Source organism: Bidens hawaiensis, unplaced genomic scaffold (assembly GCF_021521415.1).
Source record: "Bidens hawaiensis isolate Kalapana, Puna unplaced genomic scaffold, B.hawaiensis_p1.1 tig00028714_1, whole genome shotgun sequence".
Classification (NCBI taxonomy): Eukaryota; Viridiplantae; Streptophyta; class Magnoliopsida; order Asterales; family Asteraceae; genus Bidens; species Bidens hawaiensis.
This window is the reverse complement of record NW_027494697.1, coordinates 160027-174898: the sequence shown is the minus strand read 5'-3', so window position 1 is coordinate 174898 and position 14872 is coordinate 160027. Positions and strand designations below refer to the sequence as shown.

The 14872-nt window shown below is 43.6% G+C and overlaps 2 protein-coding genes across 2 annotated transcripts in view; one reads left to right on the top strand and one right to left on the bottom strand.

Annotated features, from left to right (window-relative positions):
* LOC143577518 (glycerophosphodiester phosphodiesterase GDPD1, chloroplastic-like) overlaps nucleotides 1-14872 on the top strand; it is a 112481-nt gene that overhangs the window by 10095 nt on the left and 87514 nt on the right. The gene's annotated exons all lie outside the window — the stretch shown is intronic.
* Nucleotides 212-4001, bottom strand: LOC143577517 (uncharacterized). Its single transcript, XM_077061328.1, has 4 exons — nucleotides 3783-4001; nucleotides 2284-2345; nucleotides 1070-1268; nucleotides 212-746 (listed from the first exon to the last, which is right to left on the bottom strand). Exons 1-4 carry the CDS (start codon nucleotides 3927-3929, stop codon nucleotides 378-380), a joined length of 777 nt encoding a protein of 258 aa, XP_076917443.1. The 5' UTR covers nucleotides 3930-4001; the 3' UTR covers nucleotides 212-377.

Genomic DNA, 14872 nt, shown 5'->3' with positions numbered 1-14872 from the left:
TTTTTTATTTCATGATACCAGATTAACCCAACCCGATAAAACCATCAAAGATTTGGGTCGGGTTTTGGGTCTAGATTTAAAACTTTGAAACCCGAAAAGCATACCCTAGGACATGCCTTAAAGAGGTTATGGAAAACCAGTGAAGGCAAGACCTAACCCGATACATCTACTAGAGAGACTCAAATGCTTACCCCTTAAAAGTATAAAAATAATAGATTGAAAACTAACATCTTTCCCAACATAATACCACATTGAGTTTCATTTCGGTTCCACTACCTTTGACCTTCCATTCGTTACAAAAACATTCACCGAACCAAACACTCCCTTGAAATCGTAATCGTCCTACCAAAACAGCTAGCTTAACATACTATAAAACATCATTTCTTGGTCTCACGCTGAACAGCACGAGGGACAAATGTCAAGCCACGAGTATGGCGCCGACCAAAGTTGACAGTCGAAGGAATGGATGAATCAGATGTAGTTAATCTGGAAATACCTGAAACAAGGCCATTCAGAGTCTCGTCTTCTACTTGCATCGCACTGGCACCTGATCCTTCTTCTTGTTCAGCGCTAAATGTTGCATTGTGTTGTTTACGTTGGTTTTTCTTTGATCTTTGTTTCTTTGACGGTTGGGCCTTTTTAAAGAAGTCGAATGAAGACGGGAAGTTATGTTTGTCAATTAGATGCTGATGCCGGCTTTTGTAGCTTTTGAGCTTCACACCACATCCTTCAACAAGGCATTCGTACTGTTCCATAAAAATACTACGTTAAAGGTGACAGATTTTAACAAATAATATAAAAATCAAACGGCAATATAGAAAGAAATAAATCGGTTATTAAGGGAACCAAGGTTGAAAGTTGTCTAAAGTGCACCTAAATGATTAAGAACATCTAAACATTTTAATCTGCAAATTTTAAAAACGCCCTTCCTGTAATTATATATAATACAATACCGTAACTCTTAATAAAATCAAAAATTGGGCAAACATGTATTGATCGGGTCAACCCACCACAGCCCATTTAGACACAAAACAGTGACAGTGAAATGTAATAGAAGATGAATAATTACCATAGCATAACCTCTTGCGACTTTGGCTTGGAAGAAAGAATCGTGAGCCTCTGACACATGTATGCTAAGCAGGCGAGATGTAGGGTATACTCTAGAACAGACAGAACAAGAGGCTGTATGCCTTGCATTGTAATGATCTTCAAACTCTGTCAAGGATCTCAATTTGGCTTCACAACCAACAATTGGACAGATCACTTCACTGTGCCAAACAAAACAAGTAAATAAAACAATGTATAATGATGATATGCATCATTTAGCAGATGTTGCAGTGTGTGAAACAGTTAAAAGTTAAGAAAGTGTGTAATGAATGTATGAGAATAAATTGTAATTCATATCTTCTTTTGTCCAAGTTTACTGCTCTTTTACACCTCCGAAAAATATTATACGTAAAAAACTATAGTCATGAATAAATATTTATATATCCATGATTAGGCTCACATTTGTATTACAAAGTTCAATACATTGAAGCCATGATCAAAGAATTAAATATTTTTGTTGACTTGCTGATGTGGATGAAAAGCAACTTTCATGAAACATTTCTATTAACTACTAATGATAAACAATCTGTCATGTATCCTAAGCTACATGGTCATGGGTCGGTTTTGCAGTTGCGCTAGCTTAAGCACATGTTGCCAAGAATAAATTAACCATTTATACTTTACAACTTATAATCGAGTTTTGATTCAATATTCCAGAATATTGCATCAGAATACTGTGCACATAGTTTAAGGAAAACATTTATTGAGCAATGAAATGCTTGAAATGTTCTACTTTATCAATTCTAGCAATGACAGGACTAGCCAGATAAGTAATTTAGTTTGAAAACTTCTGAAATAATTATTCAGATTGCATTGGACATTCATAAACAGATTGCAATTTTCATGGGATCAAAGGCAGGCAGGCATGTGTGGGCCACCTAAAGATGAAACAGATATAGAGACGACACTCAAAACACATACGCCTATAAGAGGTTTAGGGCTGGGAAATAATCCCCTGTGCATATTTGCCCAATCACCATTTTATCATAGTTTACTACTATGTTTGTAATTACACTTGACGGACTCCATCAATTGAGTGATAGACGACCTAAACCAAGACTTGGCAGTAGTCAATCATACTTATAAATTGTTGCACAACTTTTTGTTTAACTAACATGCCAGTATAATTGAAGTAAAGAACAAGATAACAAATAATATAAAAAAGTCTGACAGTACCTGTCCTCATTATCCAAATTTCTAAGCTCCTGTTTTTGCTCTTCAGTAAAATCCAACGCAACCTGGACATCAATAAGAAAGAGTGTTATCTTAGTCAACTTCATTTTATCATCAAGCAGGTCAACGAAAGATCGCAAACTAATCAAAGATGCATGGGTAGTTATGACTTTGTATTACAAAACAGGGGAAAACGATCAGATATAATCCATCCAGGCGCGGCTCGGGCATAGGGCGGTGTGGACGACCGACCGGGGCACTTAATTTTAGAGGGCATAAATTTTATACATAAAAGTATATATATATTTTTATGAAAAATAAATATGTATATTTAATGTTTTACTCTAATTATATAATAACTAGGTTGGTCTAGTGGTAAAGGGGTATGACTTCCAATCCAAAGTTTGCAAGTTCTAGTCTAACTTGAGACATTTAAAGTTGATTTTTATACACAAAGTTCATTTTTAAGTTTATTTTTATACACAGTTTTTTACACAACCTAAATCATAACCAAGTAAGCCCATTTAAAATTTTAACTGTTTAAACCAAACAAAGAACTCATTTACATAAGGCCTAAAAATCTTTTTGCTTATAATATTTCGTTACTCGTTAGATTCTATGGGCCTTTTTATTTTGGCTCGGCCGAGGCATATAAATTCTCGGAGACGGCCCTGAATCCATCTAAGCATTGGATTTGCAGACTGAATATAATGAGATATACAGAGGCAATGCTTCCAGAAAGTATTCATCTTATAACTTATTGGAATTGATCAGTACAATTGCACCCATAGTTAGGCTTGTAAATGAACCGAACGTTCACTGAACCGTTCAACGGGAGGTTTATTTTATTTAAAAAACAAATAAACATGAACAAACATGCTTAGTTCGTACATTTATGTTCGTGAACATTCGTTAATTACCCCTCCTGTCGCAAGGGTGTTGGGCCTCAGAGGTTGTTTCCGCGTGACCAACTCGAAGGAGTGTTTGTTTATGTCCGTTCGTATATGTTTGTTTTAATACTAACAGCAAGAAATTGGTAGAATCATGATCCATGTTTTGGAATAAACAACCAATTTTAATGTATTTTATGATTTTTTTTGGATGAATCGTGTTCTTCATGTTTTATATTCGTTTTCGTTTGTTCATATAAGTTCGTCTACGTTCATTTATGTTTGTGAACTTTTCAGTTAGATTTTAAACCAATGAACACGAACCAACACATACTACTCATTTCTAAAACGAAAGAACACGAACACAAATATTTATTCAATTAACTGTTCGTGTTTGTTTAAAGTTACAAAAACACGCCCTTGCTCGTGCCCGTTCAGTTAGTATACAGGCCCATACTAACAACAACAACAACAACAGTATACCTACCTTTCTCCTAGAACTAGAACTAGAAATCAGTTATCGATTGTTTATTATAATATAACAGAAATCGCCAGGTCATTCTGTATTTAACAAATCCTAATAAGTTATTATTAGATATTAAAACAAGGTACCTGTTTCGCAAGAAGCTCGCGTTCAATATTACCAGAAGCGAAAAACGGATCGTCGGGTCCGAATCGACGAAGAACAGGAAACCAGAAATTGAATTCGGACTGCAATTGCGTTTGCATATGCTTGTCTACCATCATCATCATCATCATCGTATTTTGGAGGTGAAAAAATCAATCAATCTCCTAATATTAATTAATTTTTAGATTATTATTGGAAGAAACTGATGCCTCAAACCGCCTATTATTGGGACGGGTCGTGTGGGTCGGGCCAAAAACACACCCAGTCGTCTAGCGGCTCTTTTCGAGAGATTAGTGGCTTGGTCCCACACTGTTATTAATTTTTATGGCATGAGATATTTGGACCAGGGTAGTTAATCGGATATCATTTGTGGCATAAATGACTAATATAAGTTTATATGAGTTGTATATGCGAAGATTTTATCAGTTTGTGTTTATATGCTGAAGAGGTAGGTCTCAGCAGAGCCCAGTTGGACCCGCATGACTCACCTTGAAGAGAGACGTCTGCGCAGAAACCAACTGGATCCGCAGGACACACCATGCTCAGAGACGTGACGTCCTTACGCGCAGTACGCAAGCTGTTCCCGCAGGAAATGCCTCCCAATGGTGAAGTACTCCGCCTGTTCCCGCAGCTGCGGATACAAGCCATCAGGGAAGGCCACCCGCGCAGCAAGGCTACACGTACAAGGCACTTAGCTCTCAATAATTCATTAGTCACCTGAAGAAGGAATGAGCAAAGCCGGGAACAATCCCGCACAAAGGCGGGAGGGGGAATACTCCCGCCCAAATGAGCCAGTCCGTACGATACTGGAGGATCTTTTGTACTGTACCTGACGAGGTATGGGCAAAAGATCTGACCAGAGATACGACAGCTCATTGACAACAGTATGGAGAGCAGCATGCTCTTGTACTGTATGTCACTATTAGCCGCTGCCTACTCACCAACTCCTGTCATACCACGTGCATAGCCTGCAGTTGGTGGAAAAGGAATAGTACACAGCAGGCCTGGTCACTGTCAGCCGCTGCCTACCCACCAACTACCAGCATGGCGCGTGCGTAGGCCACAGTTGGTAGAACAGGAATACTATTCAGCCGGCTACACTTTCTTGGAAACCTACCTTCGGCTATAAATACCTCAAATGGTATGATCATCTCATCTTATCTTGTATCTTATATCTTATACCTGATATATGCTCTAGCAATCTCTTAATGTACACTATATTCAAGAGCAATCTAGTCTGATTCTCACGCCGGAGGGTGGTCACAAGGAGGTACCCCCCCCCCTTCTCAGTGACGAGCTCACGGTGTCTGTTTTGCAGGTTATCAGAAGAACCATCTTTGCCGGGTCTAACCCCTCGTGGGAAACATCTATTTAACCCCCAGATTATCCGTAATTTGCCCGGGGTCGATTAGTGTTTCTTCATTGGCGCCATCCGTGCATAAAAGCTAGAACTTCATTTCTTTTCAGTTTTTTCAAACTTCTGGAAAGATGGTTAAAGAAACTCCGGTAACCACAACCCCATCTACTGGGGGGAATACCGGCGACTACACAGTTTTTACGAACACTACCCCAGTTACCCAAGCTGGGGCAAGTGCAGTAAATAACCTCTCACTAGGATTCACCGATACCCAGTTAGAGAGACAAAGAACGAGGCTCCCCCGCCAAACACTCGACGAAGTTAAAGCGTGGGCGGAAGCACGTCAAAAAGAATTCCAAGCTGAGTTGGATGAACGCTTACGTTCACTCCAACAGCCTGAGGAATTCGGAGAGTACTTGGACGATGATTCGGAGGAATCCGATAGTGACGCAAACCCTCGTCATAGGGCGAAAGGGAAGCGTAAGGAAACGGACTCCCAACCGAGAAGGCGTTTTGGATAAACCTTCAAACCAAAAAACGCGGGTGGAAACCCACGTGACTTCTCCAAAACATTTACACCAACTGCTGCAAAGGCGGGAACGTCCAAATTTGCAAGGGACATTGCGGAAGCAATCGTCCCGAAAAGTGCCAAACAGATGTCCAACATCGGCACTTACGATGGTATATCTGATCCAGACGATCATTTGAACAGGTTCATAGCGGGGGCAACCGTCAGTAGTTGGACGGAACCTACGTGGTGTTACATGTTCCAAATGACGCTTGTTGGGGCAGCTAGAGCGTGGTTCGATCGTCTACCGGTCCACCACATCTACGATTGGGAAGACTTCCAGCAGAAGTTTAGCCAACACTTCAGCCAACAAAGAAAGTATACCGAGGAGCAATGGACAATCCTCAATTGCATTCGAGAAAAAGATGAATCTTTGCCAGACTTCATCACTCGCTTCAACTCAAAGAAGCTAAGTCTGGGTAATATCAGCGAAGATCTTGTTCGCGCTGCTTTCATCCAGGGCGCGAACGACCCAGAGCTCATCCGCACCTTAACGGGTAGAGATGGCATGCCATCCACATGGGATGCCATCATGACAGCAGCTAAACGCTTTGCGGAAACGGAAAAGCAACTGGGTAGAGATCTCCCCCAGAGCACAAACCTTTACACCCAGAAAACAAGAGAATACATCCTTACTGCCCGACTAAACAAAAAGCGGAAGCTAGGCATTTGGCAGTCAAGGGTAAACTTTGACACCTCATCCGGCTTGCAGCATCGGTTAGGCGGAAGGGATAACGTACAGTCGAACCAGAACTCCAGATGGACGCCACTCACCAAAAGCGTCACCGAGATATTCGCCACTGAGGAGCTCCCATGGCCAAAGACTCCAATAATCCGACATCGTCACAATGCTGATCGGAGCAAATACTGTGACTTTCACAGGACAAAAGGCCACAACAATGAAGAATGCACAGACGTGAAGGACATCGTTGAAGCATTTTTCAGAGATGGGACGCTCGCGCACCTCGTGGCGTAACGAACGCTGAGCAGGCCGATGCGTGTAGAACCCCAGCTGGGGAAAACACGAATGAAATTGCAGCTTCAATGTTGGAGACTACATACTGCGTAAACAACGAGATCCCGAACCAGGTGCATATCGGCTCGATGGCACTCCCATCCCAACAACATGGAAGGGAGCTCAATTACACAGTTTGCATGTAGATCAATTCCAAACTTGTAAAGAAAAGGCCCACAGCCACTTCTAATGGAAATGATTCTCCTTAGAACATTGATGCTGATAATCTTACATTTATACTTATGAACTTTCCACACTGATATGCCAGTCTTAACCGCATACATAAGTGGGAAAGAAGTCGTTACTTGTGGAAGGCGGCAAAACCCGTATAAACACAAAAAACGACAAACCTTCACGCAGGTCAGTCATAGGTAAAGTTTGGTGATCCCACTAAGTGAAAGTGCCGGTCCTAACCGTACAAATCATGATAAACTGAACCCATTGACAACCGCGCGTCGAACGGTTAATTTATTCAACACTGATGCCGGCTTTCACCGCATAAATAAGTATAAAGAAATTGTTGCTTGTGGAAGGCGGCAAAACCCGCATAAACATAAAAAATGACAAACCTTCACGCAGGTCAGTCATAGGTAAAGTTTGGTGATCCCACTAAATGAAAGTGCCGGTCCTAACCGCACAAATCATGATAGAAGAAACCGAACTAACCTATTGACAACCACGCGTCGAACGGTTAACTTATTCAAAATACTTAGAAAATTTCGAACAGAACGATAAGGAAAACCTACACGCAGGTCAGATGTAGGTAAAGGTTAGCCATCCTACTAAGTGCAAGTGACGGTCTTACCCGCACAATCACGAACGAGGAAGCAAAACTTCAGCCTATTATCTACCACGTTCAAAGGTTAACTTATTCTAAACACTTAGAAAATTTCAAAGGAAAAGATGAGGAAAACTTCCACGCAGGTCAGATATAGGTAAACCTTAGCCATCCTACTAAGTGCAAGTGACGGTCTTATCCGTACAATCAAGAAAGAGGACGCAAAACTTTAACTTATTATCTGCCACGTTGAAAAGTTAACTTATCTAAGTACTAAAGAAATTGCTAAGTTAAAACAAAATATGCGTGAAATAAACAATGCAAGGAATTGGCAAATAATCTTTATTCCATCGAAATTCAAATATTACAGATTGCTGGGTACATACCCGCATACAAAAGAAGCTATACAAAAATAAAAATATATAATGGTGGAAAGGGATCTTCAGGATCAAGCTTCAGGACCACTTCCACTTGGACCCGCACCATCAGTAGAACGTGGCGGTTCAAGGAAAGCTTTAAAGATAGCTAGCCCATCATCAGCAACAGCAACTTCGTTCACCTTCTCCACCACCGGATGCGGGAAGGCGGCATACTGATTCACTGCTTGGTCATATACAGCTTCAGTATCAACGTCATATAAAGGGAAGTTGGAAGGCGGGATGCCTTTCTCAACAAACCCTAGACCAAGCAGGAAGCCGGCCTTTTCCCCATCCTCATGAGAAGCGTTGAGGGCTGCGCTCATAGCATCGTCATAAGACGTATCCGTGAAGACCCGATGCACAACCTACAAAAAGAAAAAATACAAGTATCAAAACCTTTTCTATTTACAAAGAAAAGCGTAAAGATATAATGAAATTAAACATACCTGAGACAACACTTCTCGAAGAAGCCATTCCTTGGCAACCAGAGCCTCCTGGAGGGCGGCTTGAGCTTGGTTACGGGCGCGTTCGGCTTCACTTTTGTTGAGGTTGGCAAGCAGCACTTCTTTAGCCGCAGCCTCTTCAACGCCCTTTAGCTTCCGCTCAGTATGGTCAAGCACCCCCCTCTGGTCCAAGATCTCTTGGAGCTTCTTGGTGTCTTCCATCGCCAAGGCATCATGAGCCTGTTGGAGCGCCTCTAGTTTGGCTTTAAGTTCCTCATTCTCGAGGCGTAGAGGCTCAGCAACAGCTTCAGCCTTGGTGGCCCTCTCAGTTGCGTTCCGTGCAGTTTCCATAGCCAGCCGAAGCTGTTCGTTAACAGCTTGGGCAGCCTTGGAACGGGCCTCGAGCGGGGCCTGAACTTCAACCTCGAGGGCCTTGAAGGCCTTCTCCTTTTCCGCAGCCACTGCGGTAAGCCTCTTGTTCTCCTCCCGGACAGCCCGCGCCTGAGCTACTTCTTGAATACGAGCTGCTTTTAACTTGTCGTTTTCACGACAGAGCAGCTCGACGCGCGGCTGCATCTGGGCCAGGAGAATCCGAAGCTCGTTGGTTAACCTACCCTCCTGGTAGCTAGCCATTGATTCCCCAACGCACCACTGGGAGCTGCGTGACGAGCCCACTCCACGCACTCCACAGGCGTGCGAAGGGTTGTTCCTCGGTGGATGTTCCATCGTGGAACATACACTTCATTGGAATCCGACACTGCAAAAAACAAAAAGCAGTTAGGAAAAGATGATATATAAAAATAAAAAAAAAATAAAAAAGAGGCCAAAAGAACCCTACGCACCTGTAGGGTCGACAACAGGCCGATAGCCGCCAAACCCATCACCTGAACCCAATGGAAATCCATCCAAGAGGTCAGGCAGATGGGAAGGAGGCGGAGGTTGGCGAGAAGCCCCAAGCATACCTGAAGGATCGGCCGTAGCTGCCGACGTCGGAGGAGGCATAGAGGCCGCCGGGGTAGAAACCAACAGAGGTGAACTCACCGGAGGTGAACTCACAACCGTGGTCGCCGCTGCGGAAGTACCCGCAGAAATAGTCACCGCCGGCTCAGTGAAAGATTCAGTAAATATGGCACTGACAGCCGGCGGAGATGTCATCACAGTTGGAACAGTTGGCTCAACTGGGTGAGCAACTGAACCAACTGAAGCAGGCGCAGCCGCCTGGGTCATCGCCTCAGGTAGGTTGACCAAGCCTACCGTCATGGGTCCGGAGGTGCTCCTCCCCGCTCCACCCTGGAATGCGGTAGCATCCACGCCTGCACAAAGAAGATATAAGTATAATGGCGGAAAGATATGAAGTTAAAAAGTAAAGGAAGTTTGTACTTACGGGTTTTCTTGAGCCTAAAAGTGCGAACAGGCGGGGACGAACCCGATGGAGCCGGCCTCTTCACGCCGCTCACCGTCGTTGTCCTGGGCTGCTCGGAGGTGACGGTCGTCTCAGCCTCCGGAGCAGTGGTCTTAGCACCACCAGGGTTCGCCGCCACCTCCTCGCTTTCGGTCTCTGAATCAGACCGATGCACCGGATCGGCAGTGGAGGCAACCTTCGCCTTCCCCTTCCCGCCGGCAGCCTTCTTCTTCCGCACCAACGGAGGACCATCTGCGGATTCCTCATCAGAAGATGACAAGATTAGAGGAATTCCAGCAGAGGTTTCAGCATTGAGAGGTCGAGGGTTGAATAACGCCTTACCTGGCCGCGTGGCGCTCAGAATAGGGTGGCCTGGCGGGTAGACCTCCACAAACCGATCCCTCGTTTGCTCCAAGATGGGCAACTCGTTCTCATCGAGAGCACGAGTACCCATCCGAGCGGGACCATCACTCTCCCGCGGCTGCAGGAGAGACTGCAAGTCGTTCCCCTCTGAAATAAAAGAAACAGTTAGAAGACAAACCTATATAAACAAATAAGACAAAGCATACCGTAAGGGACAGAGTTCAAACCGTATTCGAGGACGATGGGAACCTGTGACGCCTCCTTCCACACCCGGCTCATCCCAAGCATCACCATCCCAGACTCCGCAAAGCGGTACACCGGAGTCTGGATCCGGGATATATTGGCGAACCATTCCGCCTCCTGGTAGTTTGGGGCGTGAAGGGCGGGGAGTGCTATCCCATTCTTAAACGTCATCGCTATCGGGACGACGCGAGCGGAGATATAAAAAAACTCCCTCTTCCACGACCGAAGACTGCGCTCGGTTGCGCAGATCTTCAGCCCCTTGATCCGGTTGACCAGGGTGTACCACCCCTGGATGCACCTCCAAGAATAGAAGGTCATCAATCGGTCAACATGGGGCTCCACGCCCAGAATGAGGCACACCCACTCAAAGTGGCGGATCTTGGCGATCGCCATCGGGTGTACCTCCGTCAAATGCACCCCGTGCCTCTCCAAGACACGGTATACAAACTTCGTTAATGGGAACCTAAGATTCCCATAAACGAAGAATGCAGCGTACACCCCTATCTTGCCCTTGGGGGCATCGTACACCGTCTGGAGTGGCTCCGGAAACTCAGGCTCGAACGGCTCGAGCATGAACTTCCGGACGATGTACTGAAAAAGCTCAGTGGGAAGAGCACACTGGCATTCGCCAGCAGTGCTCTTATCGTCTTTATCAGACGTAGACGTCGGGATCTCGACGTGCACGTCAGATTCCTCGGCAGCAGCTTCGAAATCGTGAGTAGAAGACATGGTTTGGAGGTAAAAGAATGATTTCAGGAGAATGGTTAGCAGAAAGTATTCGCCGGAAATCGTTTGCAAGAAGATGAGTGAAAATGTGAATTACAAAGGACCCTCTCCCCCTTTATATACTCATCGCAATTAATGCGATGAATTTAATGCGGAAGAGAGAGAAATCACAGGTGCAATGAAACTATGACACGTGGCAAAGTGCAAGCTGGCAACAGCTGTTGAAAGGACGCGTGCCATTAATTTCGCGGCCACGCGCCCACGCGCCTGAAAAAGCGTCTGGAATGACCATGTACTGTCACGTCGCCATAACTTCCTGCACGTCCTGACACAGTCAGAAGAAACCGTCGGACGACGTTTCAACAGTTTGGACTGTTCTTATCCTTTCACCAACTCTTCGAATTTCAAAATTTCAAAAAGATTCAAAAGTAAGCGGGAAAATACCCCTTACCTTGGCAACCAAGAAACTATAAGACAGGTGCGAGTACAGTGTTAAGGCAAAACCCTTCACATACTTAGCACCCGGCAGGGAATTGAAGCCAAGAATACCTCGGCGACCAAGTAACTATAAGACGGGTGCGGGTACAGTGTTAAGGCAAAATCCTTCACATACTTAGCACCCGCAGGGAATTGACGCCAGGAACACCTTGGAAGTAAAGTAACCGTAAGACGAGTGCGGGTACAGTGTCAAGGCAAAACCCTTCACATACCTAGCGCTCCGCAGGGAATTGAAACCAAGAAGGATCTTCTGGGCCATGCTTGCGGAAACGGGAATAACATCCCCGCATAGCGGGAACGTCGAGAACTATATTGTTTGAAGCTCCAAGATGGAATTGGTGGTTTTAACATAATTGATCACTATGTTCAAAACTACCAAAACCTCATGGAGAATCCACACAAGTGGGACTCAACGCTCCTGACTTGCGAGGAGGTTACAGACCTACCCGCATCATATCGAAAGATCAAGCAGGAAAGTCGGGAATTTCTGCAAGTGACATTAGGACTTCCGCGGGAAGAATCCCCGTGGAAAACCTTAAAACTAAACCCTTTTCAAAAACCCTATGCTTAAGTCCAAAAGTTCACCTCACTTATTAAACATTCATGAGAAGAACATTGGACTGTGGGGACTTGAAGAGGTAGGTCCCAGCAGAGCCCAGTTGGACCCGCAGGACTCACCTTGAAGAGAGACATCTGCGCAGAAACCAACTGGATCCGCAGGACACACCATGCTCAGAGACGTGACGTCCTTACGCGCAGTACGCAAGCTGTTCCCGCAGGAAATGCCTCCCAATGGTGAAGTACTCCGCCTGTTCCCGCAGCTGCGGATACAAGCCATCAGGGAAGGCCACCCGCGCAGCAAGGCTACACGCACAAGGCACTTAGCTCTCAATAATTCAGTAGTCACCTGAAGAAGGAATGAGCAAAGCCGGGAACAATCCCGCACAAAGGCGGGAGGGGGAATACTCCCGCCCAAATGAGCCAGTCCGTACGATACTGGAGGATCTTTTGTACTGTACCTGACGAGGTATGGGCAAAAGATCTGACCAGGGATACGATAGCTCATTGACAACAGTATGACGAGCAGCATGCTCTTGTACTGTATGTCACTATTAGCCGCTGCCTACTCACCAACTCCTGTCATACCACGTGCATAGCCTGCAGTTGGTGGAAAAGGAATAGTACACAGCAGGCCTGGTCACTGTCAGCCGCTGCCTACCCACCAACTACCAGCATGGCACGTGCGTAGGCCACAGTTGGTAGAACAGGAATACTATTCAGCCGGCTACACTTTCTTGGAAACCTACCTTCGGCTATAAATACCCCAAATGGTATGATCATCTCATCTTATCTTGTATCTTATATCTTATACCTGATATCTGCTCTAGCAATCTCTTAATGTACACTAATATTCAAGAGCAATCTAGTCTGATTCTCACGCTGGAGGGTGGTCACAAGGAGGTACCCCCCTTCTCAGTGACGAGCTCACGGTGTCTGTTTTGCAGGTTATCAGAAGAACCATCTTTGCCGGGTCTAACCCCTCGTGGGAAACATCTATTTAACCCCCAGATTATCCGTAATCTGCCCGGGGTCGATTAGTGTTTCTTCATATGCCTTGTTTTTTTTTTCTTTTTTTAATGGCTAACGAATCATTTAAATAGGCTACTGACTAAATTCATCATATTGGGAAACACTCGTCTTTCGATCGGGAAAAAACCCTCACCTAAGGCCAACACCCGTAAACACTCGCCCGAAAGTACGGCAGTGCGGTGAGATAAATCGCATTCGGTTTAAGGATCCAACTAGTGAAAATCACATACTCGCCTAGTGATCACCCTAGTGCATCTGAAACTAAATGTTAGGGGCAGAAATCAAACCTAGGTTACATGGAACACCAAGTATCTCTCTTACCTAGGGATGTTCATGAATCGAGACGAACCGAACGCAGACTTGCTCATACTTGGTTTGGTTTAAAAGAGAGTCGAACCAAGCTGATTGAATTTTAAGAAACAAGCGATATTTTTATGCTTGAACTTGGTTTGGTTTGAAACCGAGCGGCTTGGTTTGGCTTGGTTTCGTACAATTTTTTTAATTTTAAATTTCTAAAAGCAAAAAAATTATCATCAAACAAAGACTTTCAACTCTAAAATATCTAGAATACAAACCCTAAAATGTATAAAACAATAAAACATATATAAAACGAGTAGATAGAGTGAACTTTAAAGTCAACACAAAATAGAGAAATTTCAAAAAAAAAAAATTCTTTATTTTTATATATATGTTCTTAAAGAACATATATAAAATAATAATTAAAAAATAATTCAAGCAAAACCGAACCGAACCGAGCGAGGCTTTGCTCGTGCTTGGTTTGTTTTCAAACCGGACCGAGCCGAACGACTCACTTCCAAACTAAACCGAAATCAAACAAGCAATTTTCGAGCGAGTGGTGAACGAGTGGCGAGTAGTTTGGACAACCATACTCTTACCACTCCATCACCAGCTCATTGGCGTTAGGGATGAGCAGAAAACCGAATTAACTGAACCGAAACCGAATAACTGAACCGAAGCATTAATCGACAGTTAGTTTTTTATTTTTTCGAAAAACCGATTTTTGGGTTTAGGTTCGATTATCCATTTTAAAAAAACCGAACCTATGTTTTCTACGTGTTTTTTTTATGTGTTATGATCGGAAACAAAACACCAAAAGAATCTACCATTAACTGTGATGAAGATTATGAAGATGATGAAGATTGTGTCTAAACTTTTAAGATGAATAAGGTAATGAATGATATTCGGGGCAACTTTTAATGTTTTTTTTATTATGAACTTTGTTGAATTTTAAACTTAACTACTCAAACAACTTTGTATTTGTTTTGCTCCACGTAACACGTGTCTATTTTTATATTTTGAATTTAAAATGTACGAGATACTTTATTTTTAATTTTTTTTTGTAATGTCTACTCACAATAAAAAAAAGAAAATAAGCAAAACCGAAAATAACCGAAAACCGATCGGTTGGTATTCTAAAATAACCGATAGCTATGGTTTCGTTTTGGGTTTCACCTAATAACCAAACAGTGTTCACCCCTAATTGGCGTTTATGTGCATCGTATAGCACACTTTCTTTTATTCTTTTTTATTTTAAAATTTTTTAACATAATACAAAGGTAAATAGATAACCATGGTAAATATTATATCTGTATCAGTCTATATGTATCTAATATAAACTACTCACTGCGGCTATTATCTAAACTACATGTAT